This window comes from Exophiala xenobiotica, assembly GCF_000835505.1.
Source record: "Exophiala xenobiotica strain CBS 118157 unplaced genomic scaffold supercont1.6, whole genome shotgun sequence".
NCBI classification, from domain to species: domain Eukaryota; kingdom Fungi; phylum Ascomycota; class Eurotiomycetes; order Chaetothyriales; family Herpotrichiellaceae; genus Exophiala; species Exophiala xenobiotica.
In genome coordinates this window covers 2,854,215-2,877,041 of record NW_013562489.1, presented here as the reverse complement: position 1 = coordinate 2,877,041, position 22,827 = coordinate 2,854,215, and the positions used below count along the sequence as shown (strand labels likewise).

Below are 22,827 nucleotides of genomic sequence, written 5' to 3'. Positions count from 1 at the left end.
ATGACGTTTGTTCCTCGTTGATTGATGCTGCGCACATGCAGATTGACCGTCGTTGAGAAGGCCCCTTGCGTTGTTCACACGACTACAGCCTACCCAGATGATGGCTTTTGATGTTCAGCTGCTTTGACATATTTTCGCTGTGTATCTTCGCCCCATAGGGCAGCCTTGTACTCAATGGCGAGGGTCCCTTTCGTCGGCAGGCTTTACTTGTGAGTTCCATCAAGCCCATGATGAATGGTGTTGTAACTGACTGAGAGACCAGGCGCGAGTATCTAGCCTTGTTAGGATCGCTCATACTTGTGGCATTGGAAGTCCTGGTTCGGATCATCACTCTTGGGCTGCGTGAGCACTTCCACACCGCCCATGGCCACGACTGACCATTATTCCAGCTCAGCCGATCATTCGCTTCTGCTACAACACCTCCAAAAAGCTATTTAACCGATTATCCTCTCCCAAGTCCAAACAGGCTCGGTCGGACCGCAAATCAAGACATCATTACATTGCTACCTGCTCAGACTTTACCGAGCTCTGTGCATTCTTCGGATATTATGCCGAAGAACATGTCGTACAAACAGGAGACGGATATCTACTGGGCGTGCATCGGTTGCCGTTCCGCAAGGGCGAAGAGCAAAGTGGGCAGGCAGTAAACGCTGGACCTGATTCTCTACGGAAGCCCGTGGTATATCTGCACCATGGACTTCTCATGAACAGCGAAGTTTGGGTCTGTATAACAGAAGAAGAACGCTGTCTTCCATTCACATTGGCAAGCCATGGATACGATGTCTGGTTGGGTAATAACCGAGGCAATAAATACAGCAAGAAATCAACTCGATGCTCTCCGACATCGACAAAATTCTGGGATTTCTCTATCGAAGAATTTGCGTTCCACGACATCCCAAATACCATCGACTACATCCTCAACACGACATCCCAGTCTACGCTTTCTTATATTGGATTCAGCCAAGGCACTGCGCAAGCCTTCGCCACGCTTTCCATACACCCAGGCCTGAATGACAAAGTCAACGTCTTCATTGCGCTGGCACCTGCAATGTCACCAGCTGGTCTTAGTAACGGCATTGTAGATGCTTTGGTCAAGACGAGTCCAGACGTCCTATTCTTGGCGTTCGGCCGCAAATCAATCCTATCATCTGCCACAATGTGGCAATCTATCCTCTACCCTCCCATCTTTGTCCGACTGATTGACATGTCCTTGTCATTCCTCTTCGCGTGGTACGGGCGAAATATCAGTGTCCAGCAAAAGCTCGCGGCCTATCCTCACTTATACAGCTTCACCAGCACCAAATCCGTCGTTCACTGGTTCCAAATCATTAGGAACAAGTCCTTCCAGATGTACGACGACGATGCCTCCAACAAATTCAGCATCGGCGCCAGCAACCGCTACTACAAGGTCGCCAAATTTCCGACTCGAAACATCAAAACTCCCATCGTCCTGGTCTACGGAGGCAGTGACTCCCTAGTAGACATTCGAGTCATGCTGAAGGAATTACCACGACACACCATCGCCACCGAAATTCCCCATTTCGAACATCTGGATTTCCTTTGGGCACAAGATGTGCACAAGCTCGTATTTCCACATGTTCTCGAGTCGTTGCGATACTACGCCCTGGGTCACAGTTCGAACGGTATACCCAAGGGTCTAGCTCTTTCGATTGCCGACACAGCTCATTTGCATAGGCGCGCAAACAGCGGCAGCAACTGGTCTGAAGATGAGGGCTCATCCTCTGACTTTGACGGGACAAACGACACGCCGCGCACGCCTAGAGGGAAGTCGTACGCCCAGCAGCTTCGGGAACAGCCCTATCGACAGCAGGATCACCTAGACTCGGCTCAAAGGCCTTTACGCGCCGATCCGCGTGAAGCAATGAATGCTGATGATGCAGCCGGCCTCCGGACGCGCGAACTGATGCATTGGTACGAGCAGAACTACGCTTTTCCCAACAAAGACGAAGCCCAGGCCGCGAGTGAGAATAGGGCAGATGCCCTGAGGAAGCACGAGGATAGTAGTCCTACCGCGGCCACGGCGGCCATCTCGACGTCCAGATCGCCACAAATCGGTGCGGACGCGTTTGCGAATCCCGTGGGTTCGGGTTCGGGTCCGGGTCCAACTTCCTCAACAACACAATCGCAATCGCATTCTCAAGGACAACAACCCTCCGCACAGAATTTCGGCGACGAGAGTGAAGCACGAACTCGAGCAAGGAGAGCTTCGGCCTCCGCGTCATTGTCGGCGTCGGCGTCAGTCTCCGGGTCGGGCAGGTCCAGTCCGATTCAGCCTGCCTTCACAGCCAAGGGGATCAGGCTCGGCAGTTCGAGGCCTAGTATTGGGCAGACTAAGAATCAATAACCGCCGTACAGAGAATGGGAGTGCAGCTGTGGACACAAATACGGCTACGGTTACGGCTACGAATACAAATACAAATACCAGGGGTTGGAGGAAGTAAGGGCTCTTTGAGTGTGGACAAGGTCGATATATAAAGCCCACCGACTTCCGAAAGAGATAGACATGATGATATTCGCACAAGTCGTGGCCACGTCCATATGGGATGCATGAATGTCTATTTCCAGGAGAAAGGAGAATTATCGCACAGACGTTGTCTGCAAGTTTTCTTATTGCTGCCAACCTTTCCCCGAGAAACGGGAAGGGAGCTACTTGTGGTAAAATCATAGCGCAGACTCTTCGTTCGCGAGCCCGCGTGCGAAGTTCGCATCATAGCTCACACGCCAGAAAATGCATAACAATAACTAACGATAAGCTTGCCCAAGCCGCTATGCAATGCATCGCTTGGAGAATATCAAGCAACCGAATCCAGTCAATCCTATCCAAGGCAAACTCTATACAGCAGTGATGCTTGTAATTTGTCATCTTCATCGTCAAGTCATTAAAACTTGGTTTGGCCGTCGTTTTATCCACCGACGGTCCGGAAAAGGGTATATTCAGTTGGATATTAGGAGATTAGTCATTCGAGGTCGCATTGACCAGATACGCACACCTGAATCTGGTCAAAGGACACTTAGGGTTGGATCATCATATCGCCAAGGCAATGCCGGCAACAGCAATGACGGTGCCGATAAGTGTACTGAAAGGTACACTCTTCTGGCCAGGCGCGGCATTATCGATGACGCCAGTAACAGTCGCAGTAGTGCCGCCGATGCTGGCACCGTTGTCATCCGATGCGACGACTTGAGTCACCGGGTTCGATACGGGAGTGGCATTAGGCACGCCATTTGAGCCTTTGATAATCTCTTGAATGTTGTCGGTCGTTGAGTTAAAGACCGTCTGCGCGAGCGAGATCTCGTTATTGGCGAGATCGTAGACGACATACGCAGACCGGAGGAATGTGTCTCCGAGGACAGGCGTGGTGCCTTGTGCTGGAGCAATGCCGAACAAGCAGGCTTGCTCCCCGTTCTCGAAAGTCAAGGGGTCACCGGCGGAGTTTGTACCAGCGTCGAGGAAAAGCTCGTCATAGGGAACTTTGATGGTCTGCCCGGAGAAGTCGAAGTCCACAGTCGAGGTGTCCGATGTCATGCTGCACTCGATGTACGCGGCACCGAGGCTGTTAGAGTAGACGGCGTTCAGCTGATTGTAGATTTCGGTTACGATGTCGTTGGGTAGGTAAGTAAGAGTGGAGCCCGAGTCGAGAAGGACAGCCGCAGGGAGGGAGCTTGAGGAAGACAGGTTGGTCCCTGCAACGGAGATGCCTGTCAAGGCCACCAGGAGCTCGTAATAGCCTCCGTAGCTCTGGAGGACGGGGACAGTGGCCAATTCACCATCGTACTTGTCTGTGTTGACGCCACCGAATAGGATCTCACCTTGGGAAGCATCAAGGTCGTTCAGCCATAAGCTGTAGGCGTTGGAAGCAATCAATCCCCCGTTCACAAGTGCTTCTGGCAGATTCGGGTAGGGTTCCAGCCCGGCACGATTGACGGCTACTTCGTTTGAGGGGTAGCCAATTCCCAAGACGCCTTGTTGTGAGCTGGACGACTCGCCAATGCCGAACTGGAAGTCAGACAATTCAACGCCGCCAAAATTCAAGGTGTCTGTGATATAGTCGCCCACAGCACCCGAGCCGTCGACGTACGAAATATTAAATTGGTCGTTGACGAACTTGTAGGTAGACGAGGAGGAAGGGTCGTATGTGCCGCCTTCGCAGGGATCTTGCCTTGAAGAGCAGAAGCTAGAGTTTGCTGTGTTCACCCATAAATCCGAGCTGCCTGTGTCGATGTGTAACCGTAATGACTGTTGCGGTGTCCCCAGTGTGATGTTGGCATAGTACAGACTCTCTTCATTGTCCAACGTCTGCTCGACGGTTCCTGACCTCCTCCTTAACCGCGATCTGTCGTGAGCGAGTGGATCTGAGACGTGCCTTTTCTGGATAGGTAGACCAACGACTCTGGGGTTCGAGGAGCGAGGAGCGATGGCGAGGGCGGATGCCAGAGGTGCTGACAATGCCGCAAGGGCCACAGCAGTTGTGGAGTATTTCATGGCAGCCGGCAAGATCTGTGCGTAGGATGTGTCGTGCCACAGGATGGACGACTGGTAGATTCAAGAGCTGAGCTTTTATGAATGGGCGGCGGGATGAGATGAAGGTGACGCAGCGCAAGTGAGTGCAGCAAACGAAAGCGATTGCGGGAATGCGATGAATGAATGAGGAAACAGAACAAAATAAAAGCACTGAAATCACTTAGACTTCTTTCTCTAATAGTAGGTATGTAGTCGTAATGGAGGCAGTGATCCTGCGTCAGCAGCAACATCATCATCATCTATACTAATACCCCGTAGCATTGAGGCGAAATGGCAGTGGCATGGCGCAGCAGGAAGGATGGCGGCCGGAAAAGATGAGAGTTTCGCAAAGGTCGGAGAGGCGGGATACCAGGCTGGGCAGGAAACAAGCCGTACAAGGCCAGCTATGGGGGCCTACAGGGGACAGATGGAGGAAAGATGACGCGGTTTAGGCGGACCAAGAGCCGGACTCCCGACCTAGTGCCCTGATTTGGGTGACTTGGGCTCATCATGGCTTGTAAAATGCCTCCTGCCCAGCATCGCCCAGAGGTCCGACTTTCTCTACATTACGCGGCCAAGGATGGAAGCCCCATGGAAGTGACAGTGACTCGCTGTGACTGTCCACCAGACCTGACTGTTTGTGCAACTCCTCTCCGAGGAAGATCCCAGTGACACTTGGGTGCAATATCAAAGGACAACCGTTCGCGTTTCAAGTGGTTATCGATCATACTGGGCGTCTTACCTTATGGTGAGCCTCATCAGGCTGTGAGGCTAGTGAGGCCAGTCTAGCACTTCAGGCCAGTCCGGGGGGCTGCTAAAAATACTGGGTGGTCAACCGCCTCGCCGCATAAGTAGTAGTATCATTTCAGCTGTTCAGCCTCCTCGCGAGCCTCGCTCCGCTCCTCCTCCTCCTCCTAATGAATAAACGATTGGCTCCCAATGGCTCGCAAGGGCCTTGTTGGCAAAACCCCCAGCCACGCTGCCTCAGCCTCTTCAAGTCCCCTCGTCCTTGTCGGCGTCCGATGCTGTAACACTTCCTCGACTCGCCCAGAAATTAATTCATTCACAGCAGCGTTTGAGATTGTGTGACAGGCAGGCTCAAGCATCCTTCGTTTTCTCAGAGGACGTACCCTCCACAGCCTACATTCGACCAGTGTCGGATAGGTCGTGTATCTTCCAGCTCGACGCACCACCACAAGATCTCTTTCGCCTTGTCAACTTCTCCGCCAAGTTCATGTGCTCGTGCCAGTGCAAACCAAGCCTCTGAATTGTCCCAGCTGGACCCCAGTCTCGTCAAGGTCGACAACAATCCATATGCTCGATCTCGTGCTGCCAATCGATTGAGGTTTTCCGGCGTCTTTTTGAGTTCCTCATCCTTTGAAGCATGCGACTGTGTGAGTCCTGGTAGAAAGGCCGTCCCGTCCATATCAAACGGACCGTTGCCTGCACCGCTGTCACTGGAGCGGCTCAATTCTCGCTTGTGTTGTTTTCGGCCCCTATCTGCCGGCGTTTCCCTCATCTTGGCTGGGCCACCATCGACCCTCCTAGCCAATTCAACCTTGCGCTCATAGTAGTCCAGTAACAGGTTGCTGAGTCCGACAATGCCTCCAAGGTGGTCGGCAAAATACATCAAACATGTTTCGTACTGCTCAACGGCATCGCGCACCCCTTCCGAATAGACTTGGCCTTCTTTCTCCTCCTTTTCCTGCGCAATAGCCATCAAGAGTTCGGCTCGTTCGCAGTAGACATCAGCCCAAAGCTCATCAGAGCTCTTGCCACCGCCGCCCCAGCCAGCGTCGCTGAATGCCCGGGCCGAGCTCTCGATACCGGCAACCATGGCCTCGATCTTCGCGGCCACTTTCGCTGCCTCATCGCATGCCTCACGTGAATCGTCGAACATTTTGGCTCGCCTATAAAGCACAGCGATGATGAGCCAGATCTTTACCAGGATACTCAAGGCATGCCGATGTGACGCTGCATGAGGAAAGCGAGGTATAGGATCTGACGGTATGCTCTGGGATCCCGCCGTCGGCAGACGTACGTCCTGTTCGGGGGGCTGAGTCTGATGCTGTACAGGTGGTGGCATCTTGTCGTGGGAAGCAAGATTGTGAGGCAACTCTTTCAATGGCTGTTTGGCAGCATTACTCTGATTATGATTCGCTGACGCAGGTATAGCGGGCACTTCTTCGGACTTGATTGTCTCTAGCCCGGGATGTTCTGGCTCATCTGAGGGTGGCGCTTTCTCGGGCGTCGTTTCAAACGATTGCCCAGTATCCGACCCGTGACTGGGATCTGTCCTGCCACGACTTCGCGACCGTGAGAAACGGCGTGCCAAATTTCGCTTTTCGTCCCTTGAACGCTCTTGCGACGGTCGAAACAAGCGATGCTTATGTGGCGATGGTTTCTCGTCCTCATTCGTGACGTGGATAGTTGGTGCTTGAGTGGCCTCAGAGGCCGGCCGCGCTTTTTCTTCAGGGACGGAAGGTGGCCCGTTCGTCTTCTGACCTTTTGCAGACTCATGCAACCGGCTTATTCTCCTCCGAGAAAAGATACTGCCTTTGGAGCTTTTGATTGTGCCGTTTGAGGTTTTAGGAGGCTGCGCCAACTTTGTTCTCGACCTCGACCTGTCCTCGTTTAGGGCAAGGGTGCCATAACGTGCAAAGAGCCGGGAGTATAATGCAAGCAAGTCGTTGCTGTTGTTGACTGCGTGCTCGGGACCTTCCCGAAGTTCGGTCAAAGCAAGCTCGGAAATTCGAATCTCAATAATCTTCTGCAGTTCATCGCAATCCATGTCATCAACGAGTCCCCGGTGCCGGCTACCTTGAATATGCTTCTCGCCGCCCCTTGAAACACCACGGCTGTCGCCAAAGATGACATCTGGGGAAGGGAATTGCTCAAAGGCGGCTACACAAGTTTGGCCTGCAATCTCAAAGTTCTGCTTGGAGGAAAGCAAAAGAGCAAGCAGGTGCCAAAAGGGAATGAGATCCCGCTGCACTCTGTACGTGGAGTCATCTTGGTGGACAGACAAGTCACAGGCCAATGCTTTCTTCACGACAAATATTGCGTCGTCTACCTCGCGTGTTTCCCCAAGCAATTTACCAAGTGCAAAGAGGGTCTTCAGCTTCTGTTGAGGTGGAAGCTCTTGTGAGGCAGCCTTCCGCAAATCCTGTATGGCTTCGGACTGCAACGTCGATCGATTTTCGCTGAAGGGCGTATACCGAGCCCACTGCGATTTGCCGATCCCGATGGCTCGGTAGACGACCTCCACCACATGGGCAGGTAAGGGCTCTCGTACTGACCCGTTCGTGATCAATTCTCCATTGGCCGGTTCTGAGCCATAGGGGATGCTATGCTCAGGTTGAGGCTCTATGTCGTCAAGCAGGTCTCCAAGTTTGAGGCATAGATCATACGCCTTCTCGGCGTCAGATGCACCTCCGAATGAACAAATTCCTTCGACACCTTCGGCAATGGTCCTCATATAGATGTGATCGTTGTCCCGCCTGGTTGTCTCGCCGCCGGCTTTGGCCGCTCGCGCTCGCGCTCGATCCATAAGCTCTATGTATGAGTCGAGAGCCTTGTAAGCGAGGCCAAAATCCGCTAGAGCCTTATGGACTTGGAATAACCGTCTGAGGATGAGAGTCGAGTGAAAGGTTTTCGTCGCAGCTCGATAAAGAATGTCAAGCACATTTCTGCCAATAGCAATCCGGCCGCCCTGTCCTAGATCCGACTCGGGCCAGTCAGGACCGCAAAGGACCTGCCAATTGCGAATAACCTCTTCCACCCATTCTTCGATCATTAGGTTTGATTCACTCGCTTTGGGGAATTGTGTGTTCCGCAAGAGCTCGTTTTCACACGATGTCTCCACCCGCCGCAGCTCAGTTGCCAGCTCGGCAGGAGTGGAAGAGACTGACTGGGCAGCGCTGTGATGCTGCTGCAGCAGAATTGCAGACACAAATTTGTAGTACGCTCTCCACATCGCAAGTTTCGAAACATGACCTGGTGCGTTGCCGAATGCCGAAGGCGACACATCTTGATTCTTCGCAGCTAACACTGCCCAGTGGCGGAAAGCTTGCAGCCTGAAGGACGCAACTTCACCACTGTCTGGGTGAGCAAGAGTAGACTTTCTAGGTTGCCGCTGGCCCAAAGCGACTCGACCAAGAAGCTGTTGCGCCCAGTACAACAGTTGTGGAGTCGAGAGAACAAGGCTCCGATTCGAGTCTAGCCACGGGAGAATGTTGTAGTGTAGTTCTTTTCCTTGCGGCTCGTTCCCAGCCTGGCTGATGAGCATGCCTCGTATGTAGACAGCTTTGACCACGCATATTTTTGTCCAGACGGAGTTTGCATCGGCAGCTGCACGAGCAGGTTCAAACGTTATGGCTCCAACCTTATCTTGCTGTAGTGGCCCAACCCAGTGAGCCCAGAGAAGCGACGCCTGTCCTTGTACAACATCTTCAAACGGCTGACCGCTAGCACGTAGTTCAGATTCGAGGGACACGACCTGCGTTTCTGGTAGTGTCTGGGTGCTGGCTCCGGTGCCTGGTCGTTGACTCTGTGAGGTAGCATAGCTAGCAATTCCGTGGTCGACTTTGGCAGTCTGAATCAGGCCTGCAGACGGTGTCAGAACGAAGGCTGCTGCGACTCGAAGACCATACATTTGCGATCTGGAGCATGTTTCGTGACCTTTCGTATCAACTCTGGCAGTTCTTGCCAATTAGCGGCTATGCGCGCCGCGTCGAGGAGGCCAATGTAGCGCTGGGCCTTTTCATGATGTACCTGCGAGTAAATCAGAGGAGGCACTTCTGTTGCGGTCCGTTGAAGCAGGACATACACTCATTTTTACCCAGTCTGTCGGGGAAATGCCCGAGCTAACGGTGCTTTAGTTGAGCACTATGTCTCTGTGTATGCGACGCCAGCTCCATTGACGCGCATGAAGTGCACAAGTCCATCTTTGGAGGACAATAGCAGACTGGGGATTGTATGTTGTCGGGAGCGTCACCAGCGAGCGAAGTCCGGGAGATCTTCGGCACAGGCCACGTCGCTTTCAAAAAAATTATTCCGGATTCACATGCAGGTTCAGACTGGGATTCCCAGACATCAAAGCCTGTCGTCCTACGGCAATTACTCTACAGAGATGCAGCATGAAAGCGCTCTTCGTGCTATATCAAACAGGTTGATCGTCACACCCATCGACGAACTTCCTCGGATTGCCGGCTTTCTCGCAACCCAGCTGGCCAATTGTCCGCTCAACGAGCATTTCACCAATACGAAGGGCAGCAACTCTTCGGTATCTGCCCATAAGCTCAAGACTCGAATCAGCTCCCTACTACAGGACAGATCCGCTGCAGGACGATTCACAGCTGTTGTACTCATCAAAGCCGTCATTGACAATGGAGGTGAAAATGTCCTTCGTGCTTCCGACAGTTGGGCCAGAGGCCTACTCAACTGCCTCAATAAGCCAGATCCGATTGAGGTCAAGAAGCTGTATCTGATCACCCTTACTCGCATCTTCATCCTCACGCAGAATGATCAGACCCTATTACGAGAAATAACAACGCCGCTACTTCCGAACTTTATCAAGGCTTCTTTGGGGTTGATCCGACCGATCAACGTCCAAAAAGGTGCTGGGAGCAAAGCATTGTCGAGTCCATTACTTGCACCAGTATTGGAATGCTGGACTCGACTCCTTCCGCGCCATGCTTCTGTCTTCCGGCCATTCCTCAATCAACTCAGGCCTATATGTCTGAGTCTGGTAGCAGACGCCGAAAGTCCTTCTCGAGACCGAGACCTGGCAATCCAACTCCTTTGCTTGCTGTTATTATCTGCTCCAAGGAATACGGTTGTCCAAGAATGGATCCAGATGGCTAATAACCTCACTAAGGCGGCGCATTCAACAGCTAGTACATTATTTCGAGCAGTAATCGAAGAGCACGAGTCCAATGATTCGTCCATCCAAATAATCACGGGGAAACAGAACTTTTCCAAAGAGCAGAAACAAGTGGAAGTTGACTTGGCAGGCTTGCATCCTTGGGCTGGCATCCATGAAGGCAGCGACAGACTCGCAGCCCTGTTATCTTGGCTGACCTGCCTGACCTCCACGTCCACATCGGAGTCTATGCTATTGCCGATTGGCGCAATCCTTGATTTGACTTCACGGATCATGTCTGTGACTGTGCCGGCAACCAAGGCTGGTGCAGCTGACGACTTGAGATACCGTAAAGAGGCAAGCAGGGAAGAGAAGGAAGAACTGTGGACTCATTTGCCCGAAGTCCATATCGCTTGTCTTGATTTGCTTCACAGCCTTTTCTCGTCTTATGGGCAAGTCCTCTCTCCTGTACAGCGGACGAATGTCAACCAGCTACTTGAGATTTTCGAAAACATGTCCTGGCATCAAGACATCCGATCTGGAGTTTACAAAGTGTTCAGCTATCTGTTGGGACGTATCGACCTTTCAAATCTGGAAATTCACCGAGAGGCTTTCGCGGAGCTCCTTGAACACTGCTGTAATGATCTGAAATTGGGGTTTGCGGAGAGCGTGAACAACACTTCAAGTCCCATGAAGAATGGAGATATTCAGCTCACTTCCCGTTCGATACCAGGCGGCATTCGAGAGACTGTCGCGAGCTTCTCTTGCCGGCGGTCGGATGTGTTCCAAACGGCTTGGGTCCTGCTGTCGCAAGCCTTGAGATATTGTCCGGCTGCTTTGGTGTCTAAACGGACGCGGTCGGAAATGGACAGGATAGCAGTCTTGCTTGACCATGGTGATGCTATGTTGTCGAGCATTCTGAATCCGGTACTTTCAAAAGAAGGCAAACCCGCCAGTGCCAGTTCGTTGCCCTTCGTGGTAAGGTCTGCAGCAGATGATATTGCTGTGGAGGCCTTGCTAAGGCCACGGATGCCCTTTATTGCAATTGAAAGCGGTGAAACTGAGCGCCGTTCGAGCCAAGACGGAGCAGATGGCGAAGATGAAGGAGACGAGGAGAGCGACACACGCATGGACACTGATATATTGTCTCAGCTGGAAGATTCTCTCGAGCAACAGCAGAACGGCACTTTGGAGCCTCAGGAGGGTAGGCCGGGAGGATCAAGCGGGCCGCGAGACGTTCCACTCAACGGAGGCCAAAGTTCTGGCGCACAGAAAAGGTTGATCGACGCGGTGGACTCCAGTCTCTTAGGGGGCAACGCTCTTCCTTCGGGCGCGCCTGACTCCAGGGAATCGAAAAGACCACGTTCAGGGGCATCCCTGGAAGACACGACCCTGCCTAAAGTGCAGGAAAATAGCAACGAGGCTACAGCTGGGAAATATCCTATGGCTCAAAGCTTGGAGGTAACTGCTGTAAGCTCCCAAGGTCATCAGTCCCAGGTGGAAAGACAGGATATCTCCATGATGTCTAACACGCCGGTGCCCAGTGGACCCCTGGTTGATGATGCTGATAGCGACGACTCCGAAATTCCTGCCATCGATCCTGAACTTGATACAGACGAGGAAGAGGACCTAGAATAGCTCATGCTTGGTCACCTTTGAGCCACAGTCAGGTCTTTGTTAGCTCCATTTAGGAACTGTATCTAGGCCAAATGTTTGCTTGATGTACCGTTGTTTCATGATTGCTTCAGTAAAGCAATGCTTTCATCACATCACGTGATCACGTGTTAGACGCGTCAAGCTTCCTCAAAGATCTTGAACACATTGCATCTCATCTCATCACACTTTCTATCTCTTCCATATTCCTGCAATCTGACCATCACGTTCGTTCGCGGACTACTTGCGGGCTGCAGCGAGCAGCCATGATACGAAAGATGCAACCTTCGTTTTCATCGGGGGCTGCCAAGAACAAGTCAAAGAGAAAGGTGACCGAGACAGTGGATCTTACAGGTGATGACGAGCTTCCAACAACACATCGAGCAAAAGTTCCCAGGCCGAATTCTTCCTCCTTGTCCTCTCAGCAAGGCCGGTCACATCTGCCAACACCCCCATCGTCCAGTCAGCCTAGCTATTCAGCCTCCGGTCCCAGCCAAACTTATAGCACCTATACCCCTTCGTCTGGCGTGCAAACACACCCCAAGGAGGAGCGTGATAGCTGGTTGTCTACCCAGGAGCAAGAGGCTGAGATCGCCCGGGAACTTAACCTCACCGAGGATTTTGATGACGACGTCTACGAGAATTACCAGCTCTACGGCATTCTCAATACCAAGATCGTCGGCTGCCGATTCTATGACGGGCAGGCAACTGTGGGTGAATATGTCAAAGTTCGACGTGAGCCTAGCAACCCATACGACAGCAACGCCATCCGAATCGACAACGTCCTCCGTGACCAGATCGGCCACATCGGCAGGCAAGTAGCGGCTAAATTGGCCCCGTTGATGGACTCAGGCGAACTGCTGATTGAAGGCTGTTTGACTGGACAAAAGTCCTTCTATGAGTGTCCAATTGGGCTCAAGTTGTTTGGTACCAATGATCCTGTTGCTGCTTCGGCTCTGGCTCGTAGGATGCAGGAACTGAGGCTGCCTCTAAATGAGTATGGCAAGTCCAAAAGACGCCTGCAAGAGTTGGAGAAGGAAAGAAAAGCCCGAGAGAAAGCAGCTGCAGCTATGGTCAAAAAGGGTAATGCTGTCTTCGACCACGAGGGTCCAAACCGGTATAGCAACTTCAATGCTGTGGGCTTAAATCCTAGCCAGCCTCAAGAAAGCATGGCTCAGCTTCTAAGCGGAACGACAACCTTCAATCCTCGTGATGTGCAGGATGTCGTCAACAAGATCGGTGCAGGCGAAGACGTTCTTGAAAAACTGCCTATGGCGGAGCAACCCAAAGAGCTCGCCACCAATTTGCTGCCGTATCAGCGACAAGGTCTGAAATGGTTGTTGGACCATGAGTCGCCCGATTTGCCGAAGGGTCGTGATGATGTTGTCCAGATGTGGAAGAAGAATGGCAAGGTGTACAGCAACATTGTGACTAACTTCTCCTTCACCAAAGCTCCGGACCTTGCCAGTGGCGGTATTCTAGCGGATGATATGGGCCTTGGTAAGTTGCTAAATCGACGGCGTCGGCGTTTGCGTAGTACACATGAGCAATTCTGACTTGAGATTGCGCAGGCAAAACCATCCAGATAATTTCTCTTGTCATGGCCGATCCACACAAAAATGGTCAGCCGACCCTGATCATTGCACCTCTCTCTGTCATGAGCAATTGGAGCTATCAGGCATCTCTCCACGTCAAAAAGAAGTACTTGCCGAGGGTATTGACATATCACGGCCGCGAAAATAAAGATCTGTCCCCAGCCGAGTTACAGAACTACGACGTTGTGATCACGACATACCAAACCATGACGCAGGAACTCTTCCCTTCTGGCGCTTCGAAGCCTGAGAAGACACCGGCTGCCAAGGGTTTGTTCTCGGTGACCTGGCGTCGTATCGTGCTGGATGAAGGTCACCAGATCCGCAATCCCAAGGCCAAAATGTCACTCGCGGCGTGCACTTTGGAGGCCAAATCTCGCTGGGTATTGACGGGTACGCCTATTGTGAACAGTCTGAAAGACCTATTCTCCCATGTCAAGTTCCTGCGCTTGTCAGGCGGGTTGTCAGAGTTCGAAATATTCAATTCTACCCTGATTCGACCTCTTAAGAATGGCGAGAATGGGGCTCGACTGCTCTTGCAAGCTCTCATGTCGACATTGTGCCTGCGTCGCATGAAAGACATGAAGTTCATTGATATCAAACTTCCGGAGATCACCTTCCACAAGTACTCTGTCAATTTCCTTCCACACGAACGCGAAAGGTACGATGCTTTCAGGAGTGAAGCCCTAGGCTATTTGGAAGCCGCCAAGGCGAAAAAGGGAGAAAACAGTATGACGCATCTGCTTGAAGTCATCCTCAGATTGCGCCAGACTTGCAATCACTGGAAGATGTGTGGTGACGAACGGGTCAAGAAGCTACTGGAGCTCGTTGAGGGAAACAGTACAGTGGACGTGATGAAGCCGGCCAATCGCAAAGCTCTGCAAGACTTGTTGCAGCTTCGAATCGACTCTCAGGAAGACTGCTGTGTCTGTTTGGACACGCTCAAGAACCCGGTGATCACCGCTTGCGCTCATGCCTTCTGTCGCGACTGTATTGAGAGAGTTGTTGACACGCAGCGCAAGTGCCCAATGTGTCGTTCTCAGCTCGACGACAAAGAGAAACTGGTTGAGCCAGCAGCAGGCTTCGGTGAAGGTGATGAGCCTGATCTTGACATCGATCCGGAAGCCACTAGCAGCAAGATTGAGGCACTGGTCAAGCTTCTCAAAGCCGCGGAAGCCGACTCGGCCGTCAAGACGGTGGTATTTTCGCAGTGGACATCCTTCTTAGATCTTGTCCAATGTCAGCTGCAGCGACATGGCATGAATTTTACACGACTGGACGGCAAGATGAACTCCGCTCGCCGAGACGCGGCAATCGATGCTCTTAATACAGATGAGTCGTGCAAGATCATGCTAGCCTCCCTTTCTGTTTGCTCTGTTGGCCTGAACCTCGTGGCTGCCAACCAGGTAGTCCTGGCAGATTCTTGGTGGGCACCTGCAATCGAAGACCAGGCGGTTGATCGGGTTTACCGCCTCGGCCAGACCAGGGACTGCAAAGTTGTGCGCCTCATCGTTGAGGATACTGTCGAAAATGAGGTGCTTGAGATTCAAGCTAAGAAGAGAAAGCTCGCCAGTGACGCATTTGGTGAGAAAGATCCGGGAAAGAAGAGGCAGGAGCGTGCGGGAACCTTGAGGGATATCGAGAGGCTGTTGGCTTAGAGGGGAGTTTTTCGCCGGATCACCTGTTGAAGATACCCTGTTCGTATATTGATTGTTTCCATGAAGGAGTTCGGATTTCTGCTACAATGTCGGAGTTCGGCTGGTCAGGTACACGATGTGATGGGCAAACCACTACAAATCAGACAAGAAATGGGAAGAACTCGGATGCGTCAGAGCTATATCCTGGTAGTTCATAGGCTGGGCAGGTGTTGGAATCGTAATCGAAAACATATGTAAAACAATCTCTGCACTCCTTACAACGTCGGAGCTTCTTCGCTAGGTAAGGTACTCCAAGTAGATGGAATGAGCAAAGCAATGCCACCCGCAGCATCTGGCGGCACTTGCCGGACATAACCACCATTTGGAAAGGCACGGTGCGACGGGGCTGGTGTGTTAGCAGACAAAGCATTCATGTTGGCAGGTGTCAAGGACCATTCCGCTACAACATGCGCACTCGGGAGCGTTTAGTTTCGCCTAGCCCGTGTGCCCGTGGTCAGAGCATTTGGGTAAGATCTCTTGGATCCTCGGCAGGTTCCGGGTTGGGTCAAGAGAGCGGCTTGCGAGCAAAACTGCAAGATGGCAAGGCTATCAGAACAACGGTAAAAAAAAATGGTGTGATATCTGAGACTAGGCGTGCACAGTAATCTGGTCATCGATGCTCTGGCAACCGAAACGGGCGAAAAAAGCTAGACTTTCGATCATACCGCCCCGCCTGTACTCCATAAGCGCCGGATGATGGCTGGGACGATGCGACAAGACGCCATGCAAGCCAGGATATGGCTGTTGTGGGCAGTCTGAGGTCGCGTAACAGGCGGGCGTGATGGAGCTTCTGTGGAGATTGCCCGTGCTTTATCGCTGAGGTTTTCCAGCGCTATGAGGCCGTAGCTCATCCGGTGCCTTGGGTGGTTCGAGGGATCATCAACAATCCATGGCACATGTTTCTCGCCTTGCCATCCATCTTTGATCCTTCCGACCTGTCCTCGGGTGGTGCATAGTAGTTGGGAAATGCGTGGCGACAGAAGTTGAGGCCGGAGTGCATGAGGGTGTAGATCTCTGGATTCTGGGGAGCAGATGACCTTGGATCGTGTGGGAGAGTACGTCACACAGCATACAGCAAGATCTAGACGGCTGGTTGACAGGACAAGAGGACAAGGAGGTTGTGGATGTGGACCAAAGAGAAGAGCCCCAGGGAAGCTCGAAGCTCGAAGCTCATGCAAAAAAGAGGTGCGGTGCGGGGAGGCTGCAGGTAAAAAGCGCCTAAAAGCAAGGTTCAAGCAATCAGCTTTCGTAGCTCACTGGGCCCCGTACCAGGTCAGTTAGGTTGCTCGTAAGTTACTGTTGCTGCCCATGATGTGCCCCATTCCTCACTCGTTTTCCCGCCCGCCGATATAGCGACTTTTTGTATTCTATATTTCCTTCTCACTCGTTCAACACGCCTAATCTTCCTATAACACGCTCCTGGGTCCTGGGGAGTCGTGTCTTCTTCTCCCTCCTTGCCTCCTCCCTCTCTCCCCTCCTCGCCGACATGGCACCTATAGGCAGAGCTGTCTTTGCGACGGTGAGCTCTCTATCTTCCTCGATGCTTCCCCGCATACATCACTGACGCAGACACACAGCTGCTCATGAACGATGCCTATCTCCCAGGTATGCCGGACAAGCCTCGCTCTTCTCTCGAGAAACTAACACATGTCTAGGTGCTATGGTCCTCGGCCATTCCCTCAAAGACAGAGGCGCAAAAGCTCCCTTGGTAGCTTTCGTCACCGTCGACCGACTGGGTGCAGACACCATTAACGAACTTCGAGTCCGCCTCTACTATCCACACTGCTTGCGTCCTTGCTAATTTCTCCAGACCGTTTATGATGAAATCATCCCTATCCAGCAGATCACGAACAAGAACCCTGCGAACCTCTACCTCATGAACAGACCCGACCTAATATCCACCTTCACCAAAATCGAGCTATGGAGACAAACACAGTACAAGAGGATAATATACATGGATGCCGACATGGTTGCACTCAGAGCTCCGAACGAGCTACTCACCCTCGACACCGACTTTGCTGCGGTACCAGATATTGGCTGGCCGGATTGCTTCAACACTGGCTTGATGGTTCTCACACCCAACATGGCAGACTATTACGCCTTGCTAGCTTTGGCACAACGGGGTATCAGCTTCGATGGAGCAGACCAGGGTTTACTCAACATGCACTTCCGCGAGTGGGAAAGACTGAGCTTCGTCTACAATTGCACACCCAGCGGGAATTACCAGTATGTACCTGCCTACCGACATTTTCAGAGTAGTATTGCCGTGGTCCACTTCATCGGTCAAGACAAGCCCTGGACGTTAGGGAGAGAAAACAGGTTCAGTACGGGCGTCTATGGCGAGCTGTTGGGCATGTGGTGGTCCGTCTATGATCGGCATTATCGGCCAAAGGTAGGTCTTTCTGGCACCCACGAGTCTAGCTTGTTCACACGCGAGCAGACAGTCACGCATTACGACCCTCGGACGTACGCCTCTGCAAAAAAGGTCCAAGACTACGTCCATGGTGAAGAACCTATTTATGCCCCGAGCTACTCCAGCCAGCCTATCATAGGCTCAACACAAGCACTTCAGGGCGCAGGGTCTCCTACTCAACAAGGGCAGATTCCATTACCTTCAGAAATCACCATCCCTGGCTCTGAATCTAGCCACCCTGTCGAGGTAGAAATGCCTCTTGGGGATGCTCCTCCTCCAGCAATGCGATCAGATTTCGCGCCCGTTTCAACGACAGAACAAAGACGGTTTAGTGCACCTCATGTTGAATGGGAACCCATGAGGTAAGCCAACATCTTGAGCACACTGCGGCATGCTAACCTATACAGAGCACCGCCACCTGCGGATTCGAAACCCGAAGCAGCCAATTTCCCGACCGTAACTTACGATATGTCGAGCGACACGCAACTCTTCCAACCCCCGACTCATTACCCCGAAGCCCCTCGAGATATGTGGTATCAAGTACCAGAAAAGGCCCCTGAACCTGTTAAGCCCAAACAGATCTTTCCCTGGGAAGCACGAGCTCCCAAACCAACTCGAGTATTTCCAAAGACGAAATCCCCGAGTCCTCCTCTTTTGCCAGTAGAAGAGCCGATGTCCGAGCTCCAACAAGAAGAGGTGACCACCCCCTCAGCAGCAACAGACGCCACCGACATTACCGAAGAGAGCGTACCTACCCCTACGCAACGAGAGCCCATCAACCCATGGGAAGCTTTCCAGCAGCGAACAAATGCATGGGACGATATGCCCGAAATCGAGCGATACGTGCGCGCATTCAGCCAAGCCCGAAAGGGAAAAATACAAGTCCTGCACCACACGCCTCCTCAGCGTTCTCCCGGTGGTACTGCCATTACCTCACCTTCCGCTGACTCCCAGCGACGACCGAGCTTGAGACTAACCGATTTCCCCACCGCAGTCGAACGACCGAGCTTACCCGTGACACCAGCGCCGATCCGACGAGCCACGATATGGGGTGAGGAGAGAGATGAAGAAACTCTGCCAGCAGCAGAAGGAGTGCCAAAGCAAGAAGAATGGGTGCGTCGATTCTCCTCCTACCCCACGCCTGAATTTGATGCTGCTTCGTCCGCGCCCCTTGTACATGATTTACCCCATGTTGTTTACTGGAGATGCCAATATTGTGGTAAACAGAACCCGGTCACAAAGCTCGAAGAACTCCAAAGACGGCAGAGCGAGTTATTGATGTCGCCCACCGGATCGAGACAATTGGGCGAGACTGATGATCTTCCCCGACGACAAATGCCAGAAAGTCAGAGTAAAGAGGCGGTAATAGAGAAGGCAGAGTTGTCGATATCGCCGAAAAAGACGCCAAAGGTGCCGAAGCCGATTTTGAAGGCACCGCATTTCGAGCTGGGGCAAGGAGTGGATGAGCCAGCAAAGAAGGAAGATCTTCCGAGCCCAACATCGAGACCTCCAATCTCCCAAGCAGCTTCGTTGTAGAGACTACGACGCTCGAGGATGAAAGGCGGCGCTGCATGAATAGAAGCACGGATCGACGTAATGGTAATGAACTCTGGTAAATTGTTGGTTGCGAAGTCTACTTGGAGGTTGGCTTGCAAGTTGAGATTGGTTTATGTGGCATTTGGCGTTGCTGGTGGATTGCGCAATGGAGCATTTCTGCCGGTTCAAGGTCCGAGGAAACATTGCATTTGCATTCCGTCGCCTTTTCTTCTGCTTGTATATCGAATTAGCATGGCGAGCCTGGAGTTTGTTCATGTTGTTTTTGGCTGCATTTGCTCAAGCTCTCTACTGACGTTCTCCGATCTTCTACCCAGAGTCTACGTACAGTGTCCACTCTGTTCTTGCACAATCACTCATCCTCCTCTTGCAGCTCACAGTCTCTGGTCTCGAGGTCGACCTCCGCGCTGAGTCGTTTCACGCAAGATCCGTTTCAAGGCCTTGCCAGCAGCGTTCCGCGGTATGACGTTAACGAAGTAGATTCCGCCTGTCAGTGCTTTGTACTTGGCCAGCCTCTCGCCGCAGAATAATATGAGCTCTTTCTTGCTCAACTCTGCGGTACCACCATCCCTCTTCACCACATATGCCCTCGGCAGTCCCACGGTCGCATCGTTGTCGTCTTTGATGCCGATGACCGCTGCATCCGCCACGGCCGGGTGCGTAAGCAGGACGCCTTCGATCTCGGCCGGCGAAACCTGGAACCCGCGCACCTTGATCAATTCCTTCTTTCGGTCTACGACATACCATTTCTTGCTCGCCGAGGAACGATACATGATATCTCCTGTTTTGAAATAGCCTTGGCTGTCGAAGGATTCCGCCGTGGCCCTGGCGTTTTGAAAATATTCGCTTATAACGGTAGGACCACGAATGCACATTTCACCAGGTTTTTCAGCGCCGGTCACATCCTTTCCATCATCGTCAACAACCCTGTATGGCAGATGAGTCAGTGCTTTGCGCGCTCAGGCAACGCTAGGAGACGATCGCTTACTTGACGTCTATGTTTGGCATCATATAGCCCACGCTACCCGTGTCATCCTGTTCCGGGTAGTAAAATTTCGATGCCACACACGTCGTTTCCGTCATGCCCCAGACCTGGTTCAGAGCTGCATCTGGCGCGAGTAATTGCTGCAGCGCAGATTGGTTTTGTCGATCGAGAGGCCCCGCTCCACTCATGGCGTTCTTCAGCGACTTGAGAGGAAACCTTTGGGCCAAAGAGGATTTGAGGATGGCGACTACGACGGGAGGAACGAATACAATGTCGGTGATCTGATACCGATGGATTGACCGGAGCAAAGCCTCAATTTCAAACCTTTTCAGCACGTACGTAACTTGACCAGCCCGTAACGGCGCGACAAGCGCAAAGGGTGTCATGGCTGCATGGAACAGTGGAAGATACGCCAAGAACGATGCCTGTTCCAGGAGGGAGAGTCCGTCAGCTTGTTAATCATCACGTGCGCCCGGGCAGTTCTCTCTGTAAACAGCAAAAATGAACGTGACGAACCTTGTAAGGAACGGGGTTGAAGTCGAAAACGAGCGTGTGCTGGGCAACGAGATTATAGTGAGAGATCGACGCGGCTTTGGGAAGTCCCGTTGTGCCACTGCTGAAGAGTCTTGCTGCGGTTGTGGTTCGGGAAACGGCTTCGTCGTCGAAACGATGCCAGTCTCTTTCACCATGGTCCAGCAGCCATGTCCAATCTCGAGATCTCGGGGCCATGTCTCGCTTGTCATCTCCTCCCCGGGGATCGAAGATGAAGACATTTGTTCTAGGGATCTTGCAATTCTGGCTGGCCTGCAAGATTGGGTCAAGATAGGTCGGATCTGTGAGAATGAATCGTCCTTGGGATGTGCCAAAGTGGTGGGTCAGTTCAGACGAAGTGTAGGCTGGGTTGGATCCCACGAAGACGGCACCCGCGGCAATGATACCAAGGAACAAGATGGGATAGTATATCTGCGGTGTCAAGTAAGTATGGCATGACTGTATTTGTACACCCTTCACCGAGGATCTTCTTACGTCGTTGAAGGCATGCACGCATACGCAGTCGCCATGACGGACCCCGACGGCGTGGAATCCTACTGCTAGTTTCCGAATCAGCAGTTTCGCTTGTGCTGCAGATATCGATCGTGTCGGATCAGCTGCGTCGACATAAATCTGCCCAGATTTTGTGAGTAATGGTTGCGCGCGCCAACGAGCCCAAAATCGAAAATCCCTCTTACTGGTTTGTTAGGATCGTATTTGGAATCATCAAACGTCCATGACAATAGATCTTTGTTGGGTATCGGGACCATTTTCTCTGCAAGTAATGGCATATCTTGAGAGTCTGGAGGAGCGAACGGAATACTCGGTGTGCGTGTTCACGCTGCAAAGGCCCTATTTGAACTTGTTGACCTGGATTTGAGACTGCAAAACAGCAGCTTCGAAGAGCAAAGACAGACATCTCCAGTCCAATTGCAGACCTGATCACCGGCCCCGTTCGCATTGCGGTGATAGTGCGCCCCTGGCCGATGATGCGGAAATGCGTGGGAAAGAGAACGCTGCCTCGGCTTGTCTTTTGCTGGTGGCTCGACTAAGTCCTTTACCAAGTCTTCATAGACGTCTGCGTGAGAATAGAGGGATGTTCGGTCCAAGTCCCCACGGTCCTTTCGTGCAGAAGAACCTGGTACGAGCCTCACTGGATCAATCGAACTCCGGGTCCACACTGCTCAAAATGTATACACCGTCCATCTGCAGGTGGACCGTGCTGTCGGTAATGTAGTGAATTTATATAGCCGGCATGACTTCCAGTACTGTACCTCGGCCGTGCCTTAGGTCCGGTTGATGATCTAATTGGAGGTATCCATTCTACATCCATGAACTTGATTCAGCAGGAGATGTGCTTGACCACCTGTGGATAGAATTAACCTCTACTCCGTAGAGCCAAATTATCCATTTCCACGAACGTCGAGCAGCACTGACCGATTCCTCAAAGCAGATGCCAAGTATTGCGGGGTGGTACAGTAGCTCCGTTGAAACCCTGGGGCCATGGTACCAAGTATCGATGGACGAAATCGAATGCGGGCGTTCTTCATGTTTCCAGCACTTCCAACCGATCATAGACTTCATCAAAGCAGAGCCTACAGCGCAAGTCAACCATGGCGGCAGCGGACAGTCCCAGCCTTGTGTTCCATCGTCCCGTCCTCAACCGAGCGGGCATAGCCTGTGCGAACTGCCGGTCTAAGAAGGTTAGATGCAATGTATCAGACGGAGGCACACCTTGTACTGGTTGCAGACGCCTTGGTTTGTTCTGCTCTATACAACAAAGCAGAAGGGGCAGGTGCGTAGACCACGGGCATGGAGACTGTTCGTCCAGCTCACACGAAAGCCCCAAACGCAGGAAACCCCGGCAGCCTTCAAGTCATGGACCAGGTCCTGCCCGGTATGTCTGGAAACCTCGCGCTCCTTGGACCCTCCACCAGACTATCCAGATAGGTCTGACGTATTATGCAGTTCGTCGCCAAACGAGAATCACCAACAACCTCGTCAGCATCACAGTCCA

General features: G+C 52.3%; 7 protein-coding genes across 11 annotated transcripts; 4 read left to right on the top strand and 3 right to left on the bottom strand.

Moving 5' to 3' along the window:
- The first annotated feature begins 53 nt into the window (after positions 1-53).
- Positions 54-2,761, top strand: PV05_10347. Of its 2 annotated transcripts, XM_013456777.1 has the most exons (3): positions 54-209; positions 263-342; positions 390-2,761. In XM_013456777.1, exons 1-3 carry the CDS (start codon positions 175-177, stop codon positions 2,363-2,365), a joined length of 2,091 nt encoding a protein of 696 aa, XP_013312231.1. In that variant the 5' UTR covers positions 54-174; the 3' UTR covers positions 2,366-2,761. The 2 variants fall into 2 exon arrangements, with proteins under 2 accessions (XP_013312231.1, XP_013312230.1); XM_013456776.1 differs by having other exon boundaries at positions 263-2,761.
- Positions 2,615-4,738, bottom strand: PV05_10346 (uncharacterized protein). Its single transcript, XM_013456775.1, has one exon. The coding sequence runs from the start codon at positions 4,502-4,504 to the stop codon at positions 3,047-3,049; it is 1,458 nt and encodes a 485-aa protein (XP_013312229.1). The 5' UTR covers positions 4,505-4,738; the 3' UTR covers positions 2,615-3,046.
- A 405-nt stretch (positions 4,739-5,143) lies between these two features.
- On the bottom strand, positions 5,144-9,473 carry PV05_10345. Of its 2 annotated transcripts, XM_013456774.1 has the most exons (3): positions 9,351-9,473; positions 9,175-9,295; positions 5,144-9,127 (listed from the first exon to the last, which is right to left on the bottom strand). In XM_013456774.1, exons 1-3 carry the CDS (start codon positions 9,354-9,356, stop codon positions 5,640-5,642), a joined length of 3,615 nt encoding a protein of 1,204 aa, XP_013312228.1. In that variant the 5' UTR covers positions 9,357-9,473; the 3' UTR covers positions 5,144-5,639. The 2 variants fall into 2 exon arrangements, with proteins under 2 accessions (XP_013312228.1, XP_013312227.1); XM_013456773.1 differs by having other exon boundaries at positions 5,144-9,295.
- A 144-nt stretch (positions 9,474-9,617) lies between these two features.
- Positions 9,618-12,221, top strand: PV05_10344 (uncharacterized protein). Its single transcript, XM_013456772.1, has one exon. It carries the CDS (start codon positions 9,654-9,656, stop codon positions 12,021-12,023), a length of 2,370 nt encoding a protein of 789 aa, XP_013312226.1. The 5' UTR covers positions 9,618-9,653; the 3' UTR covers positions 12,024-12,221.
- Positions 12,222-12,262: 41 nt separating this feature from the next.
- Positions 12,263-15,436, top strand: PV05_10343 (uncharacterized protein). The gene is made up of 2 exons (XM_013456771.1): positions 12,263-13,538; positions 13,610-15,436. The coding sequence occupies exons 1-2, from the start codon at positions 12,305-12,307 to the stop codon at positions 15,286-15,288; spliced, it is 2,913 nt and encodes a 970-aa protein (XP_013312225.1). The 5' UTR covers positions 12,263-12,304; the 3' UTR covers positions 15,289-15,436.
- A 1,232-nt stretch (positions 15,437-16,668) lies between these two features.
- On the top strand, positions 16,669-19,843 carry PV05_10342. Of its 3 annotated transcripts, XM_013456768.1 has the most exons (8): positions 16,669-16,846; positions 16,905-16,932; positions 16,983-17,089; positions 17,138-17,719; positions 17,768-18,102; positions 18,148-18,659; positions 18,735-18,853; positions 18,968-19,843. In XM_013456768.1, the coding sequence occupies exons 1-8, from the start codon at positions 16,814-16,816 to the stop codon at positions 19,274-19,276; spliced, it is 2,025 nt and encodes a 674-aa protein (XP_013312222.1). In that variant the 5' UTR covers positions 16,669-16,813; the 3' UTR covers positions 19,277-19,843. The 3 variants fall into 3 exon arrangements, with proteins under 3 accessions (XP_013312222.1, XP_013312223.1, XP_013312224.1); XM_013456769.1 differs by having other exon boundaries at positions 18,148-18,853; XM_013456770.1 differs by having other exon boundaries at positions 18,148-19,843.
- On the bottom strand, positions 19,594-21,601 carry PV05_10341 (uncharacterized protein; the record flags this gene model as incomplete). The annotated part of the gene is made up of 5 exons (XM_013456767.1): positions 19,594-20,221; positions 20,283-20,704; positions 20,787-21,242; positions 21,306-21,443; positions 21,509-21,601. 5 exons carry the CDS (start codon positions 21,599-21,601, stop codon positions 19,669-19,671), a joined length of 1,662 nt encoding a protein of 553 aa, XP_013312221.1. The 3' UTR covers positions 19,594-19,668.
- Positions 21,602-22,827: the final 1,226 nt, after the last annotated feature.